Below are 21,233 nucleotides of genomic sequence, written 5' to 3' on the forward strand. Positions count from 1 at the left end.
ATTATTATTATTATTATTATTATTATTATTATTATTATTATTATTATTATTATTATTATTATTATTATTATTATTATTATTATTATTATTATTATTATTATCATTATTATTATTATTATTATTATTATTATTATTATTATTATTATTGTTGTTATTATTATTATTACTATTATTATTATTATTATTGTTATTATTATAGGGGTAAATGGACTGAGATAAGGAGCAAATTAAAAAAGAATTAAAAGGAGAAATTAAAATAGGTGAAAAGAGAAGGAAAAGAAGATAGATAAGAATTAAGGAAAAAAGAAAAAAGATAGACTGAAAGGCAAATTAAAAGAAAAAGATTGAGGAAAATAAAAGAAAGGAAAGAAAAGGGAAAAGGAGACTGACGAGGAGCAAAACGGAGTGAAAATAAGCGAGAAAAAGAGGAAAAAGAGAGACTGAGGAGAATAAGAAAGAAAACAAATCGGGAAAAGAGAGAAAAGGAGAAAAAAGAGGGAAAAAGTAGTAGAAAACAAGAGAAAGGGGAAAATGAAAAAGCGATAGAAAGAGCAAAAGAAAAGACAAATAAGGAGGGAAAAGAATAAGAAAAAAAGGAAAAGACAAATTGCAGGGAAAAAACAGTGAAAAGGAGTGAAAAAAGGGAAAAAGGGGATACAAGGAGGAAGGAAAAGAGAGAAATTAAAAAGAAAAAGAGTAAAAATAGAGCGAATTGGCGATACGGGGAATTAAAAAAAGAATGAGAAAAGAAGGAAAAGAGAGAAATTAAGGGAAGAAACAGGGAAAAGGAGTGAAAATAAAGGAAAAAGCGATTAAGGAGCAAAGGAAAAGAAAAATCTAAACGACCAAAGAAGGAAAAGAAAGAAGTTAAAGGGAAAAAACGGAAAAAGTAATACAAGGAGCAAATTAAAAAGAAGGGGGAAAAGAATGAGGAAAAGAGAAATTAAAGGGAAAAACAGTGAAAAAGAGATTGATTGATACAAGGGAATGAGAAAAGAAGTAAAAGAGAAATTAAAAGGAAAAACAGTGAGAAAAGAAGAAAAAGAGAGAAATTAAAAGGAAAAACAGTGAAAAAGAGATACAAGGGAATGAGAAAAGAAGGAAAAGAGAAATTAAAAGGAAAAACAGTGAAAAAGAGATACGGGAATGAGAAAAGAATTAAGGAAAAGAGAATTTAAAGGGAAAAACAGTGAAAAAGAGATACAAGGGAATGAGAAAAGAAGGAAAAGAGAGAAATTAAAGGGAAAAACAGTGAAAAGGAGATATAAGGGAATGAGAAAAGAAGGAAAAGAGGGAAATTAAAGGGAAAAACAGGGAAAATTAGTAAAAAAAGACCGTACAAAAGCCGTAAACGAGGTAAAGGAAGCAGATAAAAGGAAAAGAGAGAAAATAAAAGGAAGAAGCAGGAAAATGAGTAAAAAAAACCCGTAAAAAAGCCGTAAACGAGGTAAAGGAACCGAGCAGAGGAGCAATGACACCTGTTCCCCCCTTGCCTTCACTTCTTGGGTAAATTACTCCCTTACCTTCTCTTACCTTGCCTTGCCCTGCCTCTTACCTATTAATTAAGACACCCTGCATCTGTTAAGGGTAAAAAAAAGGGAGGTAGACTAATTATTTCCCCTTAAAAACGGGAAAAATACATGTTGGGATCTGGGTTGGGACGTGTTTATTTTGTTTTTTGTTTGTTTTGTGTTTGTGTTTGTATGTGTGTGTGTGTGTTTGGTCTTGTTCGATACGTGTTTTTTTCGTTTATTTTTGGTATGTTTTTAATTCTGGTGTTTTAATTGTGTATGTGTGTGTGTTTGTGTGTGTGTGTGTGTGTGTGTGTGTGTTATCAATGTATCGCTCACTTTTCCTGTACGTCATAATTTTGATAGTTATTTCCTCTTTATTGTATGTGTGTGTGTGTGTGTGTTATCTGTGTGTCCTTTCCCAGGGTGTAGCGAGGCTGTGTCGTAATGGTCACAGTGTAGTGTGTTCGTTGCTAGTGTTGTGTGATGCTTCGTTAGTTTGGCAGGACACACAATAACGATTCAGTGTTACAGTGATGACCAGCTCCATCATCTTGAAGTGGGTGTAATTCTGGAGTTTAGGAATTATTGAAGAGGGGGTAGCCCACTAATTTCGAGACACTAACTGCTTGTTTCTGGACTAAATATGATGCTTTTTGTTATGGAGATGGTATTTTTTTCTGGAAATCACTAAACGAATGACTTCTCAATGTGAAGTGTGCCCGCTCCCTCCTGTTACCACTGTCGCCCTGTCCTGTTCTGCGCTGCGTTTTTCTGCCGGCCACACTGCATGCTTAGTAAATTTAAACTAACCTACCTAATGACTTTGCCTCCCCTCAACCCCCTTAACGATGGGCTTCGCCTTGACCCCCCTTCTATTTTCCGGAAGTCATTTGTTACGGCACTGCATTCAGGGACTAAAAATGAGTGCATATTGCAAGAGGTGGCTACCCTCTTCAACATCATCCGGAGTTTTGTGTATAGATTAGTTTTGTGGATGAGGTGATATCTTGTTTCCTGCTTAACTAACTGCTCTTCATTTATTAATTATGTCCTCTACTATATTGAGATCTCTTGAAATGGGTGTGATTCTGGAGTTTTGGGTTAAGATTAGTTTTAAAGGCAAGTTGATATCATGTTTCCTACTTAACCAACTGCTCTTGTGTTGTAATGTATGTCTTCTGCTAACCTTCAAACATACTGGAAAACCATAGGAAAGAGGGATATTAAGGGGACGTTAGGGCCTGTTAGGGATATTAGTTACCATATTGGGGTGTTTTTCTACTTTTTATGATTAGGTTGTGTTACATTAAGCAGTAGGGGTTTAACCCTTTCCATCCGTGACGCAGACATCGGCGTCACAGCATGGAAAGGGTCAAAAGGAAATGGAAGAGGATTAATCCTCTTTTAAACCTCTCCATCCTCCTCTAAATTTCTCTTCCATTTCCTCTTAAGAGGTTTAGAAGAGGATTAAGAGGATTAAGATGTTTAGAAGAGGACTAACCCTTTCCATACGGTGTATGTCCGTCCGTCGGACGCCGACGTCGGCGTCGCCAGAGTGAAGGGGTTAATATTCTTTCAAGCACATTATCTAGAATTATCTTTTAATGACATGAAAAGTTGCAGGAAATACAAGCAAAGCACCAGATTAGTTTAAGTCACATGAGTTTGAAGGTAAGAACTCATTATTTTGTGTAGGAGTTAAAAAATGCATTATATACTTGACTAACTAACTAACCAACAGGGGGCATATGGCTAGGAGTGTGTTGCTTCACTCACTCGACACTTCCACTCCCGAATCACAGACAAAAATATAAAGGAAAGACTCTTACTCATATTTGTGAGGTGTATAAGTTTGAACATGATTGTAATATTGATCTAACTGATGATTTGAATCCACTTATGTTTCGAGAAAAAAATGGAAGAAAATGGAAGAAAAATATAAATGGAAGACTCTCATTGGTTAAGAGTGTAAGCTTGTCTTCTTGTAGATAATATACAGACATGAAATTACACAAGCAGAGGAAAAGATATGAACAAAAGACTTTGATGTTAAGAGTTTAAATTTGTGTTCTTGGAAATCATAAGAGTACATGAAATCACAAAAAACACAAAAGAATATAAATGACTCTTATTTGTTAGACTTTAAGCTCGTGTTTTCAGCAATTATATAAATACGTACACGAAACAACCTTACATAAAAACAAATATAAATATAAACGAAAGACTCATTTATTAGGGATTGATGATGGGTGTTGCGGAGAGAGGGAGAACCACCACCGCCGCCGCCACCGACACCACCACCACCACCTGCCTGCTGCCTTGCCCTCTGCCTTAGTGACGGTGGGAATGTCTCCGTGCGACCCCCAATGGACCTCTCACCAGACCTCGGGTAACGATAGCGACTGCGGTTTATTGTGGCTGAGTTTGTTTTAAATACTCGGTCTTATCTATGCCTTGCTATGGGGTATGTTTTTTGCTTCGCTTTTATACTTCTTCTTTTCCTCATGGACAGACTTTTTCACCTGTAATACTTCTCCTCCTCCACCTCCACCTCCACCTCCACCTCCTCCTCCTCCTCCTCCTCCTCCTCCTCCTCCTCCTCCAAATCAGCAACAACAACATATCAGCATTATTTTGTTACTTTTATTAAACACTGTAGCTTATTGTTTACTGTTATATTTTATGAACAGTAAGAACACTGTCCTGTCCCCCAGCCCAAGCAGCCAGCAACTGACCAGGAGTGGAAGTCATGCCCGCAGCCTCTCCGTGTCCGACCTGTCCCTGGCCTCCCCTATGCCAGAGACGGTCAACGAGGCCATCGTCAACGGCACCTATGACAGGAACCTCAACAAGGAGATGGCCATCAACCGGAACAATGCAAGGTGAAGGGTCTTTCTATCTGTCTGTCTGTCTGTTTCTGTTTCTATCTCCATTTGGCAGGTACTCATAAATTATACTTCATTTTTATACTTTTTCACCTGTAATACTTCTTATAATGCAAGGTGAAGGGTCTCTGCATCTGTCTGTCTGTCTCTGTCTTTGCCTGTCTGTCTGTCTCTGTCTTTGCCTGTCTGTCTGTCTCTGTCTTTGCCTGTCTGTCTGTCTCTGTCTCTGTCTGTATGGCTGGTACTTATAAAATATACTTAATTTTTTTTACGTTTTCACCTGTAATTCTTCTTATAATGCAAGGTGAATGCTCTCTCAGTCTGTCTGTCTCTTCATCTTTGCCTGTCTGTCCTTGTTTCCATCTCTTCAGAATTGTAGGAAAACATGTAGAAATTCATCATATGGCTACAGAATACATTGTAGAGACTGTATTGTATTATCAGCAGTATCTTGAGAAAGAGACTCATAGCTCATTGAACCCCATAAAGGAAAATAAGGACATTAAACAAGAAGAAGAAGAAGAGATTGCTGTTTAATTTCTTTTATTTTTTCCTGTAATGGTTCCTTTCACACTTTATTTATTTACTCTCTAAGCATTTATATGAGACACTAGTATATAGTCCTCCCCCTCCTACTCACATAATTTATTGCCATACAAAAACACCAAAAGAAGGATCTAAACGGAAGTCTGTAAATGGAAATCTTGGTCATAGAGACGGCAGAAGAAAGGGTTCAATTGACAGTGTATTAATGTAAGCCTTGGTCCCTCTCCGACTCACAAAACTTATAGATATATGAAAACACCAAAAGAAGGATCTAAATGCAAGTCTGTTAATGGAAGTCTTGGTCACAGAGACAGCAAAAGTAAGGGTTCAATTGACAGTGTATTAATGTAAGCCTTGGTCCCTCAGTGCTGTGGTGTGCTGGAGTGAGCTTCCCCGTAAGTCCTACAGTCTGCCCCACCGCTACAAGGCCCACATCATCGGGGGCTGGCGGGGGCTGCCCAGGGAGTACGCCGACCGCCCCCCAGCCCCCCAGGTCTCTCCCTCAGAGTTCAAGCACCACTTCACGCTCATGAGGCAGTGGTTCAACAGGTTCACCGATGAGCAGAAGAACCGGGTGCTGGCGGAACTTCTGGTAAGTGACGGAACCTTTTTTTTTCTTCCTCAAGTAAATAACAGAAGTCTTTTTTTCCCTAGTGACAGGAGCTTTTTTTCCCTTGTAAGCAGGGGTGTGGAGTCGGAGTCGGAGTCGAGGAGTCGAGGAGTCGGCTACTTTTGGCCGGAGTCGGAGTCGGAGTCGGAGTCGGAGTCGGAATTGGAGTCAGAGTCGGAGTCGGAGTCGGAGTCGGAATTGGAGTCAGAGTCGGAGTCGGAGTCGGAGTCGGAGTCGGTAAAAATATGAGCGACTCCGACTCCTTTACGTGCTAATTTTTTTAGTAAAGATTTCACTTCATGGAGATTCTTACAAATTGGGAGAAATTGACGTTTTGGAAGATATGTCCAATCAAACAGTCTGCGGGAATATTGGTATTTTTAATATTTTTTCATGCTTTTTATTTTGTATTTTCTTGAGGATATACCTTAAGGAAGGAGGGCGGTACATGCCGCAACAACCACCCTGACAACAGATAGTACAGGTATCCCTTTTGCCATATTTTATGGTGTTTTGCATGAGCTAATGTGTATATTTAATTCTATCATGGAGGATAATTGCTAAGTGATATCCAAGGATGGTAAAAAATATATATATATATATATATATATATATATATATATATATATATATATATATATATATATATATATATATATATATAAAAAAAACACACACAAAAAACGGAGTCGGAGTCGGAGTCGGAGTCGCAACCTTCAAATTTCCTGGAGTCGGAGTCGGAGTCGGAGTCGGAGTTTTGAAAATCCGACTCCACACCCCTGCTTGTAAGTGATAGAACCTTTTTTTTTCAATGTTAAGTGATGGGAGTTTTTTCTTAGTGACAAATATTTTTTCCTTAGTATGTGATGGGCCTTTTTTCTCCCTAGTCAGTCAGTTATTCAGTTAGTCATTCTTGCATTTAGTTAGTCATTCACTCAGTCAATCAGTCAGTCAGTCAGCCAGTCAATCAGTCAGGTATTCAGTCAGTTAGTCAGTCAGTCAGTCAGTCAGTCTTTCTACAGGAGCACATCGGCCCCAGTCAGCTGCATCTCCTGTCGGTGGCCATCGGCAGTCGTCTGCACCATGGCTGTCCCCCCAACTGTGAGGACCCCATCGGCTGGCTCCCCGTCGGCCTGGGACTCACCGTATTCTCCTACCTCGACCCTGTGTCCCTCGCCCAGGCCTCACAAGTATGCAAGTGAGTAGAGGAGGTTAATGGTCTGGCAGTCTGATGTGTAGGCCTAGTTCTGTGTCTCCTTTGTTTATTGTCCATGTTCTCCCTTTCTTCACCATCTTCCTCCATGTTCTCGTTCTAGTGCTAATCCTTTATTTCTAACACTTTCGAGACTTGTTGCGCTGTTCCTCTCCTTGTGTCCGATCCTGTGTGTCTTATTCTTCTTCATTAACATTCCATCTTCTCCCTTTCTTGGTGTCTAACGTGCGATGATCCTCCTTCATTTTGCTCGGTCCACTTCTAATCCTTTATATCTAACACTTCCATGACTTGTTACACTGTTCCTCTCCAAGTGTCTAGTCCTGTGTGTTCTTTGTTTTTAGTCCATCTTCTCCCTTTCTTGGGGTCTGACGTGGGATGATCCTCCTCTGTCTTCTTGTTCTAGTGCTAATCCTTCCTCTATTTTTAACACTTTCAAGACTTATGTCACTGTTCCTCTCCATGTGTCCAGCCCTGTGTCAAGGAATGCAGTGTGTTTGATTGGATTCGATTTATGTGGATCCAAAAATGCACTGAAGGGAAAATGTTGTCAGTAAGACCTTCGATATTGTAGGAAAACTCATAGAAATTTATCATATGGCTACAGAATACATTGTAGAGACTGTATTGTATTATCAGCAGTATCTTGAGAAGGAGACTCATTGCTCTTCGAACCCCAAAAGGGAAAATAAGGACGTGAAATGAGAAGATGGAGAAGAGATTGGTGTTTAATTTCTTTCATTTATTTCCATGGTATATTAGACAGGCCAAAGGACAAAATGTAGAAAAAACAAATCCCCATAACTTGCTGCCTAAATAAAAAAATAGATTGAGAAAGATACCAACTGACAAAGATCAGTAAATTATTCTGGGTTGAGAGGTATTATGATATTCCCTCCACTTGAAAGACTTTGTGCTGGCAGCCTCTGTGACACGCTTCTCTGTCTGTGCAGGGCGTGGCACAGTCTGGCATCACAGGACTGTCTATGGAGGAGTCTGTCCCTCCAGCGCGAGTGGCAGCTCACCCCCTCGTCCCACCTCAAGCAGCTCAGCCGGTGCACCCTCCAGGATGGCTCTGTGGACTGGAAGCAGGTGAGTGCCAGGGGACCAGCCATGCAGGAGCCTAACATTATACACCTACTTATGATAAAGCTTTCATAGAGGTTGTTGTGTGTATTTCCATGAGTAGTTTTATGAGACTGGTGATAGTTTGATAAGGCTTCTGCACTGAACCTTACAAACACTCATGAAAGCCTACTTGAACTCCTTTGTGGACTTTGGGAATGGTTGTTGGGAGAGCTGAAACCATCTGTATTTCTATGAGGAGTTTTATGAGACTAGTGATAGTTTGATAAGGCTTCTGCACTGTGAATCTTAGAAACACTCTTAAGAGCCTGATTGAACACCTTTGTGGCCTTTGAAAATATTTGTGAGAACTGTAAATACCCAAAAATATGAGCCATTGCCATTCAGGTGTAGGTTTGAGTATATTTTTTTTACAGTAAAGGAAGCAGCTCAAGGGCAAAAATAAATAGAAATAAAAAAGCCTTCTTGCACATCTCCTTTAAAAGAAAACAAAGAAGAGTGGCCAAAAGGGAGGTCAATTTTGAATGTATGAATGTTTGCCGGCAGGTGTTTGTGGAGCGCTATCGGCTGCACCGTAACTGGCTCGGGGCCCACTGCCACGTGCGAACGTTTGAGGGCCACACTGAGGGAGTCTCATGTGTCCAATTTGACGACCACCGCATTGTGTCCGGGTCCCACGACAACACTATCAAGGTGAATGGCCCTCTCTTACCTGGAATTGATGGCTTTTTCTACCTATTTTATTTATTCTCACATTTTCTGGACATATTTGGATCCTTTTTTTTTCTACCCCTTCCAACAAATGTCTCTACCTCTCCTTAGGTCCTCAACTTTTATCACTTCCCTCATATGCCCTCTCTTCACCAGATCCTCCCATCCTCCTCCTCCATTCCCTTCCCATATTCTCCTCTCCAATCCCCAGCAATCCACGCATCCACATCCACATTTTATTCTACCTTAGTGCCCCTTAAAACTCCAGTGCCCTCAATGTCCATCACCTCCCTATATATACCTTCCCTTTACCATCCTCCTCCATTCTCTCCCCATGTCCACCCCTGCAATCCCAAACAATCTACATACACTTAGCCTTGTCTCGCTTTAGCCAAGTGTCCCCTAAAATTCCAGTGCTCTTTTGCAGGTGTGGAACATGCGGACCAATTCGCGATGGTCGGTCCAGACGCTGGTGGGCCACTCCAACATGGTGCGCTGCCTCCACCTGGCCGGGAATAGGCTGGTCAGCGGCTCTGCGGATGCGACCATTAAGGTGTGTGGGATCAAGGGTAAAATTGGGGACATGCTAAGCTGCTCGTGGCCTCAGTGCTCATCTCTGTCTCATGGGCCCTTATCACTGGGTTGAGATGTGATGTGAATCTGTCTTGAGTTTTTGTAGTGATGTCTGTGGCTGAGCGAGGCCTTACTTGCAGGTTTGGGACGTGGAGGAGACGAGTCAGTGGTCATCCATCAACTGTAAGGTCACCATGATAGGCCACTCGTCCACTGTCAGGTGTCTGCAGGCAAGTTTTTTCCTTTTTTACCTTATATTTTATGTTTACTTTATACATACTTTATTTATTTATTTACACTGAAGTTAGCAGCTCAAGGGTAAAAACAATCCAAATCAAGATATAAGGTCACTTCCTCCATATAGAATAAAGTCAGAGTGATGATAGAAATAATACAAAAGAGTTAAAGGAAATACACAAAAAACACTCACATTTAAAAACCTTCCGTCGACCATGTTCCAGGTGGTGGGGGAGCGTGTGGTGAGCGGCAGCTATGACCACTTGGTGAAGGTGTGGGCCCTGGCCTCGGGGGAGTGTCTCCGCACCCTCGCCGGCCACCAGGAGCCTGTGCTGACCGTGGCCTTCGACGACGACAAAATTATCTCTGGGGCAGCCGACAAAACCATCAAGGTAGGGATTGAAGGGGTAAGGGGTGAGGGGGTTAGGGTGTTCTGGAAAATTGATGGGTATGTAAGGTGTTAATAGGGGGAGGGAATAAGGGGGTGAGGGTGTTTTAGGGTGTAAGGGGGCTGGTTATGGGGTGAGGTGGTGTGTTGATGATGGGGCTTATCTAACCTAGCCTACCTAAACCTACCTTACCATAACCTAACGTAATGTAATCCAGCCTAACCTGCCCTTCCCTAACCTAACAACGCAGCCTAATCTAACCTAACCTAACCTACCCTACTCTACCCCAACCTAATCTAACCTAATGTAACCCAACCTAACCCAACCCAACCTAACCTTACTCTACCCTTACCTAACCTAACCTAACTTAACCTAACCTAATGTAACCCATCCCAATCCAACCCAATCCAACCCAACCCAACTTAACCTTACTCTACCCTAACCTAACCTAACCTAACTTAACTTAACCTAACCTAATCCAACCCAACCCAACCTAACCCAACCTAACCTTACTCTACCCTAACCTAACCTAACCTAACCTAACCTATCTTACCCTATCCTACCTTATCCTAACCTAACCTACCATACCGTATCCTATCTTATCCTAACCTGACCTAACCCATCAGGTGTGGCAGCTAGAGTCGGGGCGCTGCCAGAAGACGTTGGTTGGCCACGAGGATGGAGTTACAACGCTCACCTACGACCAGACCACCATCATCTCCGGCTCCCTCGACTGCACCATACGGTTGTGGAGTCTGGCCACGGGGCAGTGTGTGGGTGTGCTGGATTGGATGTCCAGCGAGGGGCATACAGGTGAGGGGGTGTTCTGGGGAGTGGTGTTGTCCCTGGATACATTTGGATGCCTAGTGTTTTGTGTTAGTATTTATCTCTTATTTTGAATTATGTTGACTCCTCATAGCTTATCTCTCCCATTGTAAGCTAGTTTTGGGATAGGGCTCTCTCCCTCTTTAAGCTTGTTATGGTCAGAGTCATTGATCACACCTTTTATCTACTATGTGTGTGTTTTTAATGTGGTAAGTAAAATGCTTCAATCTCCCCCAGGTGTGATAAGGTGTCTGGCCGCTGACTCCAGGCGCATTGTGAGTGCTTCCGACGACAAAACCATAAAGGTGAGGAACCACTTGTTGGCTCAGAGCTGTTTAGAGTATTACAGGTGATACTCAAACACTTACTAACACACCTTCTCATTCTCCTATACACCTGATTACACAATTGACATATCTATCATGCTCCCAGGGGTGTGGAGTGTGGAGAGTTAAAATTTTCCGACTCCGACTCCACACCCCTGCATGCTCCAGGTGTGAATGATACCCAAACTCTTACTAACACACCCTCTCATCCTCCTACACACCTGAATTGTACACACGCGTCGTTCCTCAGGTGTGGGATCGAGACTCTCGGCGTCGACTTGTGACCCTGCGGAACCATACGGACGGGGTCACCTGCCTTGCCTTCAACGACCACGTCATTGTGAGCGGCTCCTACGACAAGACTGTCAAGCTGTGGGACTTCAGTGTCTGCTAATGACTGACTGACTCCTAACACCTCCTTTGGTCCTTAGTGTGTCTCTGCTCTTCTAGCCCTGTCCTAGTCCTCTGTAATCTCATATCACCTCTGCTGGACCTATATATGTAGCTGCTTTCCTAACCTTGTCCTGATATTCTGTAGCCTCTCAAGTTTTAACCCTTCTTCCTTTTCCTCTAATGCTCTAACCTCTTCTATTATCACTTCTCCTAGTAATGCTGTAACCCCCTCTATTGCCGGGGGGCTTCGTGGTGCAGTGGTTAGCACACTCGGCTCACAACCGAGAGAGCCTGGGTTTGATTCCCAGGTGGAGTGGAAAAATTAGGGCGGCTTTTCCGATACCCTACGCCCCTGTCCACCCAGCAGTGAATGGGTACCAGGTATTAATCGGGGGTTGTGTCCCGTATCCTGGGATCTGTCTGTTCCCTTCTCCTATAATTCCTTCCCCTCCCGTCTCTCTCCGGCATACGACCACAGATGTTGCGCCGACTAAACGAAACTTTTCAAACTTTCCCCCTCTATTGCCTCTGTTATCTGCTATATTTATTTTCTTTTTTAATGGGAAAGGAGGCAGCTCAAGGGCTAAAAATAAGAAGAAACAAAAAAGCCCACTGTCACTGCTCCTGGAAATGTGTGCGGTGAAAGGGTTACCAAACAGAGAGGCCAGAACCCTTATTCTCAAATGTATCAATGCCACTGTGCGCCTGTTTGAAAAGCCTCTCGTGGAAATTATTGAGGTTTTCATGGAGTGTTTTGCGATGGTGGTGATAGTTTTACACGGCTTCTGCTATTGAACAGGGAGAACAGGGAGAAAGTTGGAAGCTCTTCTGCCGTGGCCATCCCCTGGTGGGAGCTCCTAGGGGCAGGCGTCGATGAAATGATGATGATGATGATGATGATAACACCCATGAAAACCGGTTAATCTTCTCTGTGGCCTTGGAAAATAGTTGTAATGGGAGTCCGATACATTTAAGAACATGGACCTGGTGCCATTTGGAAAGGTGGCTGGGTTGAGGAGCAGGATAGATTGTTGGACCAGGAGGAGCAGGAATTACGTATGATATTTTTTCCCCTCTATTCCCCACGAGACTTGATGGCATATCCGGTTCCCCGACGCAAGTGCTTGATTTCCTTGTATTGCTGAAGGTTTTGGCGCTCCCAGATGTGTGTTAGGTTTGGGTGGAGTGTTGCGCTCTCTTGCTCGGCACCTTGTTTATCCTGTTGTGAGTTTGCCCTATTGTTTTTTTGTTTTTGTTTTTTTATGTCTACGCCTATATCGCCGGTAGGCTTGCTTGAGGGGCCTGGATGGTAGTTGGCCCCAGCCCGTCATGGCGCAGGCAAGTGTTTATAGTGGTGCCATCTTCTCTGTGTGTTGGTCTTTCACTAAGGATGTGCGTAGAGAGCATGTCCAGCTTGCAATTTCATCACGACACATACAAATACTGTTCTCATTCTGTTTCCAAACCATGACAGGCAGAGCAATGCATATGTAAGAATTATCGTCTCATTTTTGTGCTTGTCCTGCCCTTGTAATGTTGAGACAGGCTGAGAATCCTTCATCCGGAATGCTAAAACCGTGAAGTGTGTAAAAGCTGGTAGTTTTTGAGGCCTTACATCAGTGCCACAAAGGGTTTAAACATATCAGTGGGTGGTGGGTTACTGTAGTGTACCCTTGAAGTCTACTGTTCCTCCCTCACTTTTTCAGTCTTTTATTAGGCAAGCGCGGAGTGGAAAAATTTGGGCGGCTTTTCCGATACCCTACGCCCCTGTCCACCCAGCAGTGAATGGGTACCAGGTATTAATTGGGGGTTGTGTCCCATCTCCTGGGATCTGTTCCCTTCTATAATTCCTTCCCCTTCTGTCTCTCTCCGGCATGTGACCACAGATGTTGCGCTGACTAAACGAAACTTTCCAACTTAATAGGCAAGTGTTAAGATTGTGAAGATTGTGTTACTTGCCGAAACAAACTTAATACCCCACCAAAAGTTACATGATGAAAATTCTGAAATCTAAAACTCTTCCGGTCCCAAGCATTCTCGGTAAAGAATTCTCAACCAGCGTAATGAATATATATCAATAGAATTCACCATATGCTTCAGTAGGGTCTTGGTCTTCCTCTATGAATACACCGACGGACATTTTCCAGATATAGAAACTAGGGTAGATGTTTTGTGCTGGTTTTCATAGTCTGTTGAACTTGTGACAATAAACACCCAGCCAATAGAAATAACTTGGGTATAGTTTCATCATAATGGTAATTGGTCGGGTGCGTCGTTAGGGGATCTCAGTACAAGGAACGGGATTTTACTGTTCGAATAGTGTAGGAATCGTCTTTTCTTCTTCTTCTTCTTCTTTTTTGTTAGGCGTCCTTATGGGGTTGGATGAGCTATGAGTCTCACCCACTCTTGGCAATCATATACTCATTTTATTTGTGTTATTAATTTATCTTGTATTAGTAATGTACTGTATTGAGAGTGTACAGTTTAAGAGGTTTCCATGAATGTCTGAATGAGTAACAAGTAGACGTTTTTAGTTGTTTGCTGTTAAGAGCGAAGAGAAGGTTAACTTAGTGCAAGAAGACGCGATTTTATTTCTGTTTTGCCGTTGCCTGATGTGTGAAGATCAGGTTCATTTAGTGCAAGAAGACGCGACAAGCCAATTCAACTTTTGTTTTGCCGTTGCCTGATGTGTGAAGTTCAGGTTGATTTACTGCTGCAAGACGCGACAAGCCAATTCAACTTCTGTTTTGCCGTTGCCTGATGTGTGAAGATCAGGTTGATTTACTGCTGCAAGACGCGACAAGCCAATTCAACTTGTGTTTTGCCGTTGCCTGATGTGTGAAGATCAGGTTCATTTAGTGCAGGAAGACGCGATAAGCCAATTCAACTTGTGTTTTGCCGTTGCCTGATGTGTGAAGATCAGGTTGATTTACTGCTGCAAGACGCGACAAGCCAATTCAACTTGTGTTTTGCCGTTGCCTGATGTGTGAAGATCAGGTTCATTTAGTGCAGGAAGACGCGACAAGCCAATTCAACTTGTGTTTTGCCGTTGCCTGATGTGTGAAGATCAGGTTCATTTAGTGCAGGAAGACGCGATAAGCCAATTCAACCTCTGTTTTGTCGTTGCCTGATGCATGAAGAAAGGGTTAATTTACTGCAGGGAGATGTGACAAACCTATTCAACTTCATATCTGTTCTACCATTGCCTGATGTGTAAAGAGGTCAAGTTACTGCAGGAAGGTGTTAGGAGCCAATTCATCTTTATTTATGTTTTGCCATTGTCTGATGTGTGAAGGGAAGGTTAATTTACCGCAGGAAGACGTGCAAGCCAATCCAACTCTACTTCTGTTTTTCCGTCGGCAGTCTTGTGCTAAGGGAACCTGGATATGCCCCACAGTTACAGCCCCAATTTATACTGACTCAGATCTCTTTAGCTTTATGTGACGTGCTGCCATGTATTCTACCAAGATTACTCTACAAACGAACCTACTCCTTGAGGTTACAATGCATGAAGAAGACAATAATAGGCCATGATTTTGAATGTTTATCGTGCAGAATAAGTTGGGGTAATGAATTCCTTGTGATATTGTTCTCAGTCCTCCCCGCGGCTAGACGATTTGATGATATTTCTAGCGTCTATGAATGTTCGTTAGTTTGCATGGTGTGTATAGTGAGGGTCCTGCATGCCCCTGATGTGTATGTGTGTGTGTGTGTGTGTGTGTGTGTGAGTGTGTATGCATATGTGTGAGTGTATGACTCACCACGGCCTGATCATGTGCTGGACTCGTGATCGCCAGCAAGTACCTGCATGTTGAGAGCATATCAGAGCTTAGCCGATCTCTGGGTACTGCTGGGGCCTTCACGCACCACACGCCCGCCCCTCTTGCTCGAGGAGGGACCGTAACTGCTCCTTGTCAATGTGAAAATCTTTAGGCTTGAGCAGGGCTTGAACCTCAGCCTGCCAGTGTGGAGCCTGATGGGGCAGAGCCTTAGTCCACTGTGTGTGTGTGTGTGAGTGTGTGTGAGTGTGAGAGATTTGCTCCAGTTGTTACAGGTTAATTTGATACAGTTAGCAGTAGGTGCCACATGTACATATTTATTTCGTCTTGTGTAGACTTTCTGTGCATCATAAGTGAAGCCGAATGCTTAGAAAATATGCTTTAGGTTTTGAGTGAGTCATTTTTGGCTTTCGTTTAGCTTTGCCGGTGACCCACGGTGAGACAAACATTCTGTGAGAGACAATTATGGCGAGTGTTTCATCCCATGGCCAGACGAGTGTGCCGTGTGCAGCCTACTGGACTAAACAAAGTTGTATCATTGCCTACGAGCCTGTGAGCAAGTCTGCTTGAGTGTGTAAACTTAGTGTATAAACAGTGTTGTGCAGCTGAAGTAAATACTGGGTGGCATCACGTGTCACGGGGACTGTGAGGCCACGGAGGCGGAGAGTGACGGACAGTGATACGACTCATGGAGGTGCAGTGAGGGTGATCCAGTTCTCCTGGCGTGGAGTGTGATGGTGTTCACAGCGATTCTATTTGATTCAGTATTTTTGATGTTTGCTGTTATTGGTCCATCTTGTATTACTGAGCTATGAGTCAGTTGGGTTCATGGCAACTAATGACATATAGGAAGTATTGCAATATATATTTTTTTAGTGTGTTGAAGGGGCTGGTACATGTTGCTTTCAACTTAGAAAATCTATGTCTCAATTGCATACACTGTATGCCGTCATTCTTCTTAAGGCAGTAAATTAAGTCAGTTGTTTATCAGTAAATTTCAGGCCATAGACAATATGATGTTTATTAAATTTTAATGTTAAGTTATAATATATTGGAGAACTATATCGGGAAACATTTGTGCTGCTGAGTAATGCGTTGCACAGTTCCCACTCTGTGTGCTGTCCAGGAGATTGTTTGTACAAGCCCTTCCTCCCTCCCTTAGCCTTGGTTCATGTATCACACTTATGTTTAGGGACAACAGGTTGTTATGTGATCATATGTATACCATTTCACAAATGTCGTGGGCCACATATATTATTAGTAGCTGCCCACACACAGTAAAACCTCTTTTTAACAGGCAAAGTTGACCCAGGACTAGCCAGGCTCATGTGGGTGTGGCAGAGTGGCGGGGCGTGGCGGCAGGTCTGTGCTCCGTGTGTGCTCGTACCAGTGACTGAAGTGCCTGTGAGGGGCGGTGTGTGTTCAGGGACGGTGTTGTCAGGGAGAGTGTTTCGGGTGATGTGTTGCGCCGGCCAGTGGCTGTTCGTGCCGTCAGTCAACTACGTGAAGGAAACGATTGTGTGGTGGTCCTAAGCTTCCATTGGAGTGCCTTTCTCCATGATTAGTCTGTTCAGGGGAGGTTTTACTGCTCTACAAGGGAAGAGTGTGCGTGTGTGTGCGAGTGTGTGTTTCCGAGTCCCATGCCAGGTTGTGTCTCTAGGGGTAGCCTTGGACTGTTAGTGAGGGTCCAGACATACCGTACACCATCAACAAGTCAAAGAACATTACTGGAAGCCATCGTTTTAATATTTATTTCTCTGGGCCTGGCTTGTGTACATATCCCGAGGGTGTGAGACATGGGGGCTTCTGGGAGGAGTGTGAGCTAGAGAAGACTTGGGTTTGTGTGTGTGTCGTGTCAGCTTCTTGGTGGTGGAAGCTGGGGAGTCTGAGTTGCTTGGTTTTTGAGTTGATTTGACCTTGTGTTGACGCCTTGTTTCCGTGAGGGTTTAGATTGTGTTTGTGTGTCAAGGTCTTAGTGTTAGGAGAAGGTCATTGCTCTTCTTCTTACCCAAGCTGTGAAGTCTTTAAGCTGCAAAGTCTGAAGTTCCTGAGTTTGAAGGTTATTTAATGGAATGTTGAAATGCGATTGTTTCTGTGAGGGTTATTGATTGTGTTTGTGTGTCAAGGTCTTAGTGTTAGGAGAAGGTCATTGCTCTTTTTTTTTACCTAAGCTGCAAAGTCTTAAGTTGCTGAGTTTGAAGGTAATTTAATGGAATGTTGAGATGGGATTGTTTCTGTGAGGATTTTATATTGTGTGTCAAGGTCATATGTTAGGGAGAGTGAATCGCTCTTATTTTAACCTTTCTAGAGTCTGAGTTGCTTGGTTTGGGAGATTATTGAACCCTATGTCGAGGTGGGCTTGTGTTGGTAAGGGTTTTAGATTGTGTACATGAGTTTAGAAGCTGCAGGGGGTAGGGAAAGGGTAGTAACTGCTCTCATTTTAGCCTGACCAGAGTCTTGAGTTGCTTGGTTTGGGAGATTATTGAACCCTACGTCGAGGTGGGCTTGTGTTGGTGATGGTTTTAGATTGTGTACATGAGTTTAGAAGCTGCAGGGGGTAGGGAAAGGGTAGTAACTGCTCTCATTCTAACCCTACCAGAGTCTGAGTTGCTTGGTTTGGGAGATTATTAAACCCTGTGTTGAGGTGGGCTTAAGTCTGTGAAGGTTATAGATTGTGTACATGAGTTTAGAAGCTGCAGGGGGTAGGGAAAGGGTACTAACAGCTCTTATTTTAACCTTACCAGAGGCTGCATTGCTTGGTTTGGGAGATTGTTAAACCCTGTGTCGAGGTGGGCTTGTGTTGATAAATGTCTGAGATCGTGTACATAAGTTAATAAGCTGCAGGGGGTCGGAGAAGGGTACTAACTCCTTTTTCTTTGCCTCCCCATTGCTGAAAAGTCTTGAATTGCTTGGTTTATGAATTAACCTTGTGATAAGTTAGGCTTGTCTGAGGTCTTGAATGGTGGAAATGTTAAGGTTTTGGTGGAAGGAAATGGACATGGCTGTTTCTTTTAAGCCTTGCCAGAGTTGGGGAGTCAAGTTGCCTAGTTTGGTGAGATTATTTAAGATTACATTGCGATGGGTTAGTGTCCGAGAGATTGTAAAAGTGTACAGAAAGGATGGAAGGTAGAAATGAATGCAGGATGGGACGGAGGGGAAAGGAGGAGGGAAGGGAAATATGGATAAAGTGAAGGAAGGAAGAAGGGATGGACGTAAGGGACAGAGAGGGATAGAGAGTGAAGGAAGGAAGAAGGGATAGACACAAGGGACAGAGAGAGATAGAGTGAAGAAAGGAAGAGGGGACAGAGAGGGAGAACGAGCATATAAAGTGAAGGAAGGGAGAAGGGATGGATGGAAAGGACAGAGAGGGATAGCGAGTGAATAAAAGGAAGAAAAGAAGAAGAATGGATGGAGGTAAGGGGCAGAGAGAGAGAGAGAGAGAGAGAGAGAGAGAGAGAGAGAGAGAGAGAGAGAGAGAGAGAGAGAGTGTGTGTTTTTGTTGGTGGGAAAAGGATGTTGCTCTTTTTAGCTTATGAATGGCTTAGTGTCAGGTGAATGAATATTAGTCTGGTGATGAAAATTCCAGGTGTTTGTCCCTTAGTAGTTGTTGGGTGATACTTTTAATTTATCTTTTCTTCCCATACCTTCAGATCTTCATACCATACCTTGCCATAGCTTACCTTACCTTACCTTACCTTGCCTTACCTTACCTTCCCTACCATCTCATACTTTCCCTTCCCTTCCCTTACCTTCCTTTCCATTTCCATAGCTTCCCTTCCCTTCCCTTACCTTCCTATACTTTCCCTTACCTTCCCCTACCTCACCATACCTTCCCTTACCTTCCCTTACCTTCCTATACTTTCCCTTCCCTTCCTTACCTTCCATTCCCTTCCCTTACCTTACCTTACCTTAGCTTACCTTACCTTACCTTACTTTACCTTATCTTCCTGTCTCTTCCTTTCCTTTCCTTTTCATTCCATTTCCTTCCCATCCATTCCCATACCCTCCCCTCCCTTCCCTTCCCTTCCCTTCCCTTCCCATACCTTCCCTTCCCTTCTCATACCTTCCCTTCCCTTCTCTTCCCTAACCTTACCTTACCTTACTTTCCCATCCCTTCCCATACCTTCCCTTTCCTCCTTAATACAGTAATGTTGAGTGTACAAATACCTACATACTCAAAGTCCCTGTTTTTGTTGATGGTTGCGTATGTATTTATTTCGCCTAAAACATGGTTGCCAGTTTTAAGGTAGTACAAGAAGATTTTAAGTGTAATATATATATATCGATTGTGTTTTAATTAAGCTGTATACTAATAAGCTTCGGATAGAGTTAATTTTAACATAGAATGAGTTACAGGCTTTACCTTTGAAATAATTATACTAACTTTCCCGAGAAACCGTAGATGTGTTAGTGGCATTGAGTCTATATATATACACACCTAACGATTCCCTAATTTATTGTCTCCTCCGTCGCAGTGAGAATTAGGCCAAGATTTAGTTTTCCTCTATGATATTTCACCTTTCCACTGATATTATAGGTTTAAGACGCGCATTGGTATGGTTATCGTGTTTCAAAATGTGGTATGTACTAATTTGTGAAAGTCCTCCAGGAACCATTTTAACGAGATCGAAGGCAGATCAAAACGAGACTATGCAACCAACTTTTGTATCGACGCGGAAGACCGTGAGCCTCGCTAGGTACTCATAGACCCGTGTGTTGCTTGGCGGGCACCGAGAGTTTTCCGCTAATGACGAGTGACTGTATTTATATATGTATGTGAGGGTGACTGTTTCTGCTTGTATTTATAGGGACGGGAAGGCTTATCGCTGTGTGTATGTGTGTGTGTGTATGTGTCCGCCTGTATGTGTGTGTGTATGTGTGTCAGCAGAAAGTAATTTTTTGCTTGCTCAAGGCGTCTGGTGAGCTGTGGTTTGTGACGAGCGGAGGTTATCGTGTTGTTGACGTGTTTTGTAACCCGATCGAATTCCTTTTTTTACATTCCAAGCCAAATCCGTGGTGTGCATCGCCACTATAAAATTCCCCTTCTTAATTTTCTAATGTGGAAGAAATGTGGATTTATATCTAGAGGGATGTAGTAGAGTTTTATTTCGGTGGAGTTGTATGGTGGAGTATGATATGATTTTGTGGGGAGTGAAAGTGAGTGTTGCTGTGTGCGCTTGTGTGTGGGTGTGTGGTGTGTCTGTGGTCCATATTAATGCTTTGAAGTCTGCTTAGCAAGGCCTTAGTGTCCTCTAGGGGGTTCAGGAAGCGATAACCTTTAGGCGGTATTGAAAGAACTCCGAATTACATGTCATTGGTCTCTTCCAGCGTACATTTAGTCAAACGAACCCTGTATAGTAAACCTCGTGAAAAAAAAATGTGTACTCCAATTAAAAGGTGTGTGGAAAAGTTCGTGTAATCCATTAATTTGTGAACTCGTGTAAGGAATTATAATTGGCTTTTTAGAGGCTTTGAGCTACTACTACTACTAATATACTGTTGTTGAAGGATAGCCAGCCAGTGTTTGTGCTTGATCAATGTAGGCCTTACTGAATGTATCTATGCAATTTGAAGTTAAACCAGTGATAAACAGATGTGCAGAACCTTCAAGCTCATTATGTGTGTGTATGGGTTTGTGTGTGTGTGTGCGAGAGAGAGAGAGAGAAAGAAAGAGAGAGAGTTCACCATAGATTGTCACTCCCAGCCATGGCCAAAGAGGTGCCTTGAGGGGCCATAGTAGCATTAAATAGCATCTTAACTCTTCATATATAGCCCCATTCCACCTGCTAGCATCTATACACCTGCGAGGAAGTAGTCCCTTTGATAACAGGTTCATGATCCTCTTTCTGTAGAGTCGTGGCTGGGAGTGGCATTGGAACCCTTGTGTATAGTGTTCATGATGGTGTTTGCACCTATTGCTGCCACTCAAGTGTTAGTCAGTTTGTAGTCGGTGCTGGAAGAGGAGGAGGAGTGAGGTGAGAGCTGTCCAGGTGTATGTGTCCACTTTTTTTATTGTTCCACCTAAATAATAATAAAATACTCGTAGTGTAAAAGTGCGCTGTGCTGTGGTTTTTATTACCTGGTCCTGCTCCTGTTTTATTTGTTTTTTATTTTATTTGTTTATGTGTTTATTTTTTTTGGTGTGT

General features: G+C 42.8%; 1 protein-coding gene across 12 annotated transcripts; it reads left to right on the forward strand.

The window, feature by feature from the left end:
• Window positions 1–1,405: 1,405 nt before the first annotated feature.
• LOC126994061 (beta-TrCP-like) lies at window positions 1,406–21,148 on the forward strand. 12 transcript variants are annotated; one of them, XM_050853362.1, is made up of 16 exons: window positions 1,406–1,506; window positions 3,751–3,903; window positions 4,229–4,396; window positions 5,312–5,537; window positions 6,578–6,753; window positions 7,722–7,860; window positions 8,401–8,547; window positions 8,993–9,118; window positions 9,279–9,368; window positions 9,600–9,767; window positions 10,391–10,577; window positions 10,827–10,894; window positions 11,166–14,009; window positions 14,084–14,231; window positions 14,306–17,800; window positions 17,945–21,148. In XM_050853362.1, exons 2-13 carry the CDS (start codon window positions 3,881–3,883, stop codon window positions 11,307–11,309), a joined length of 1,662 nt encoding a protein of 553 aa, XP_050709319.1. In that variant the 5' UTR covers window positions 1,406–1,506; window positions 3,751–3,880; the 3' UTR covers window positions 11,310–14,009; window positions 14,084–14,231; window positions 14,306–17,800; window positions 17,945–21,148. The 12 variants fall into 12 exon arrangements, with proteins under 12 accessions (XP_050709319.1, XP_050709314.1, XP_050709267.1 ...); XM_050853357.1 differs by having other exon boundaries at window positions 14,306–17,731; window positions 17,877–21,148; XM_050853310.1 differs by having other exon boundaries at window positions 14,306–17,440; window positions 17,587–21,148.
• The last annotated feature ends 85 nt before the right edge of the window (window positions 21,149–21,233 follow it).

Source organism: Eriocheir sinensis, chromosome 7 (assembly GCF_024679095.1).
Source record: "Eriocheir sinensis breed Jianghai 21 chromosome 7, ASM2467909v1, whole genome shotgun sequence".
In the NCBI taxonomy this organism is placed as follows: domain Eukaryota; kingdom Metazoa; phylum Arthropoda; class Malacostraca; order Decapoda; family Varunidae; genus Eriocheir; species Eriocheir sinensis.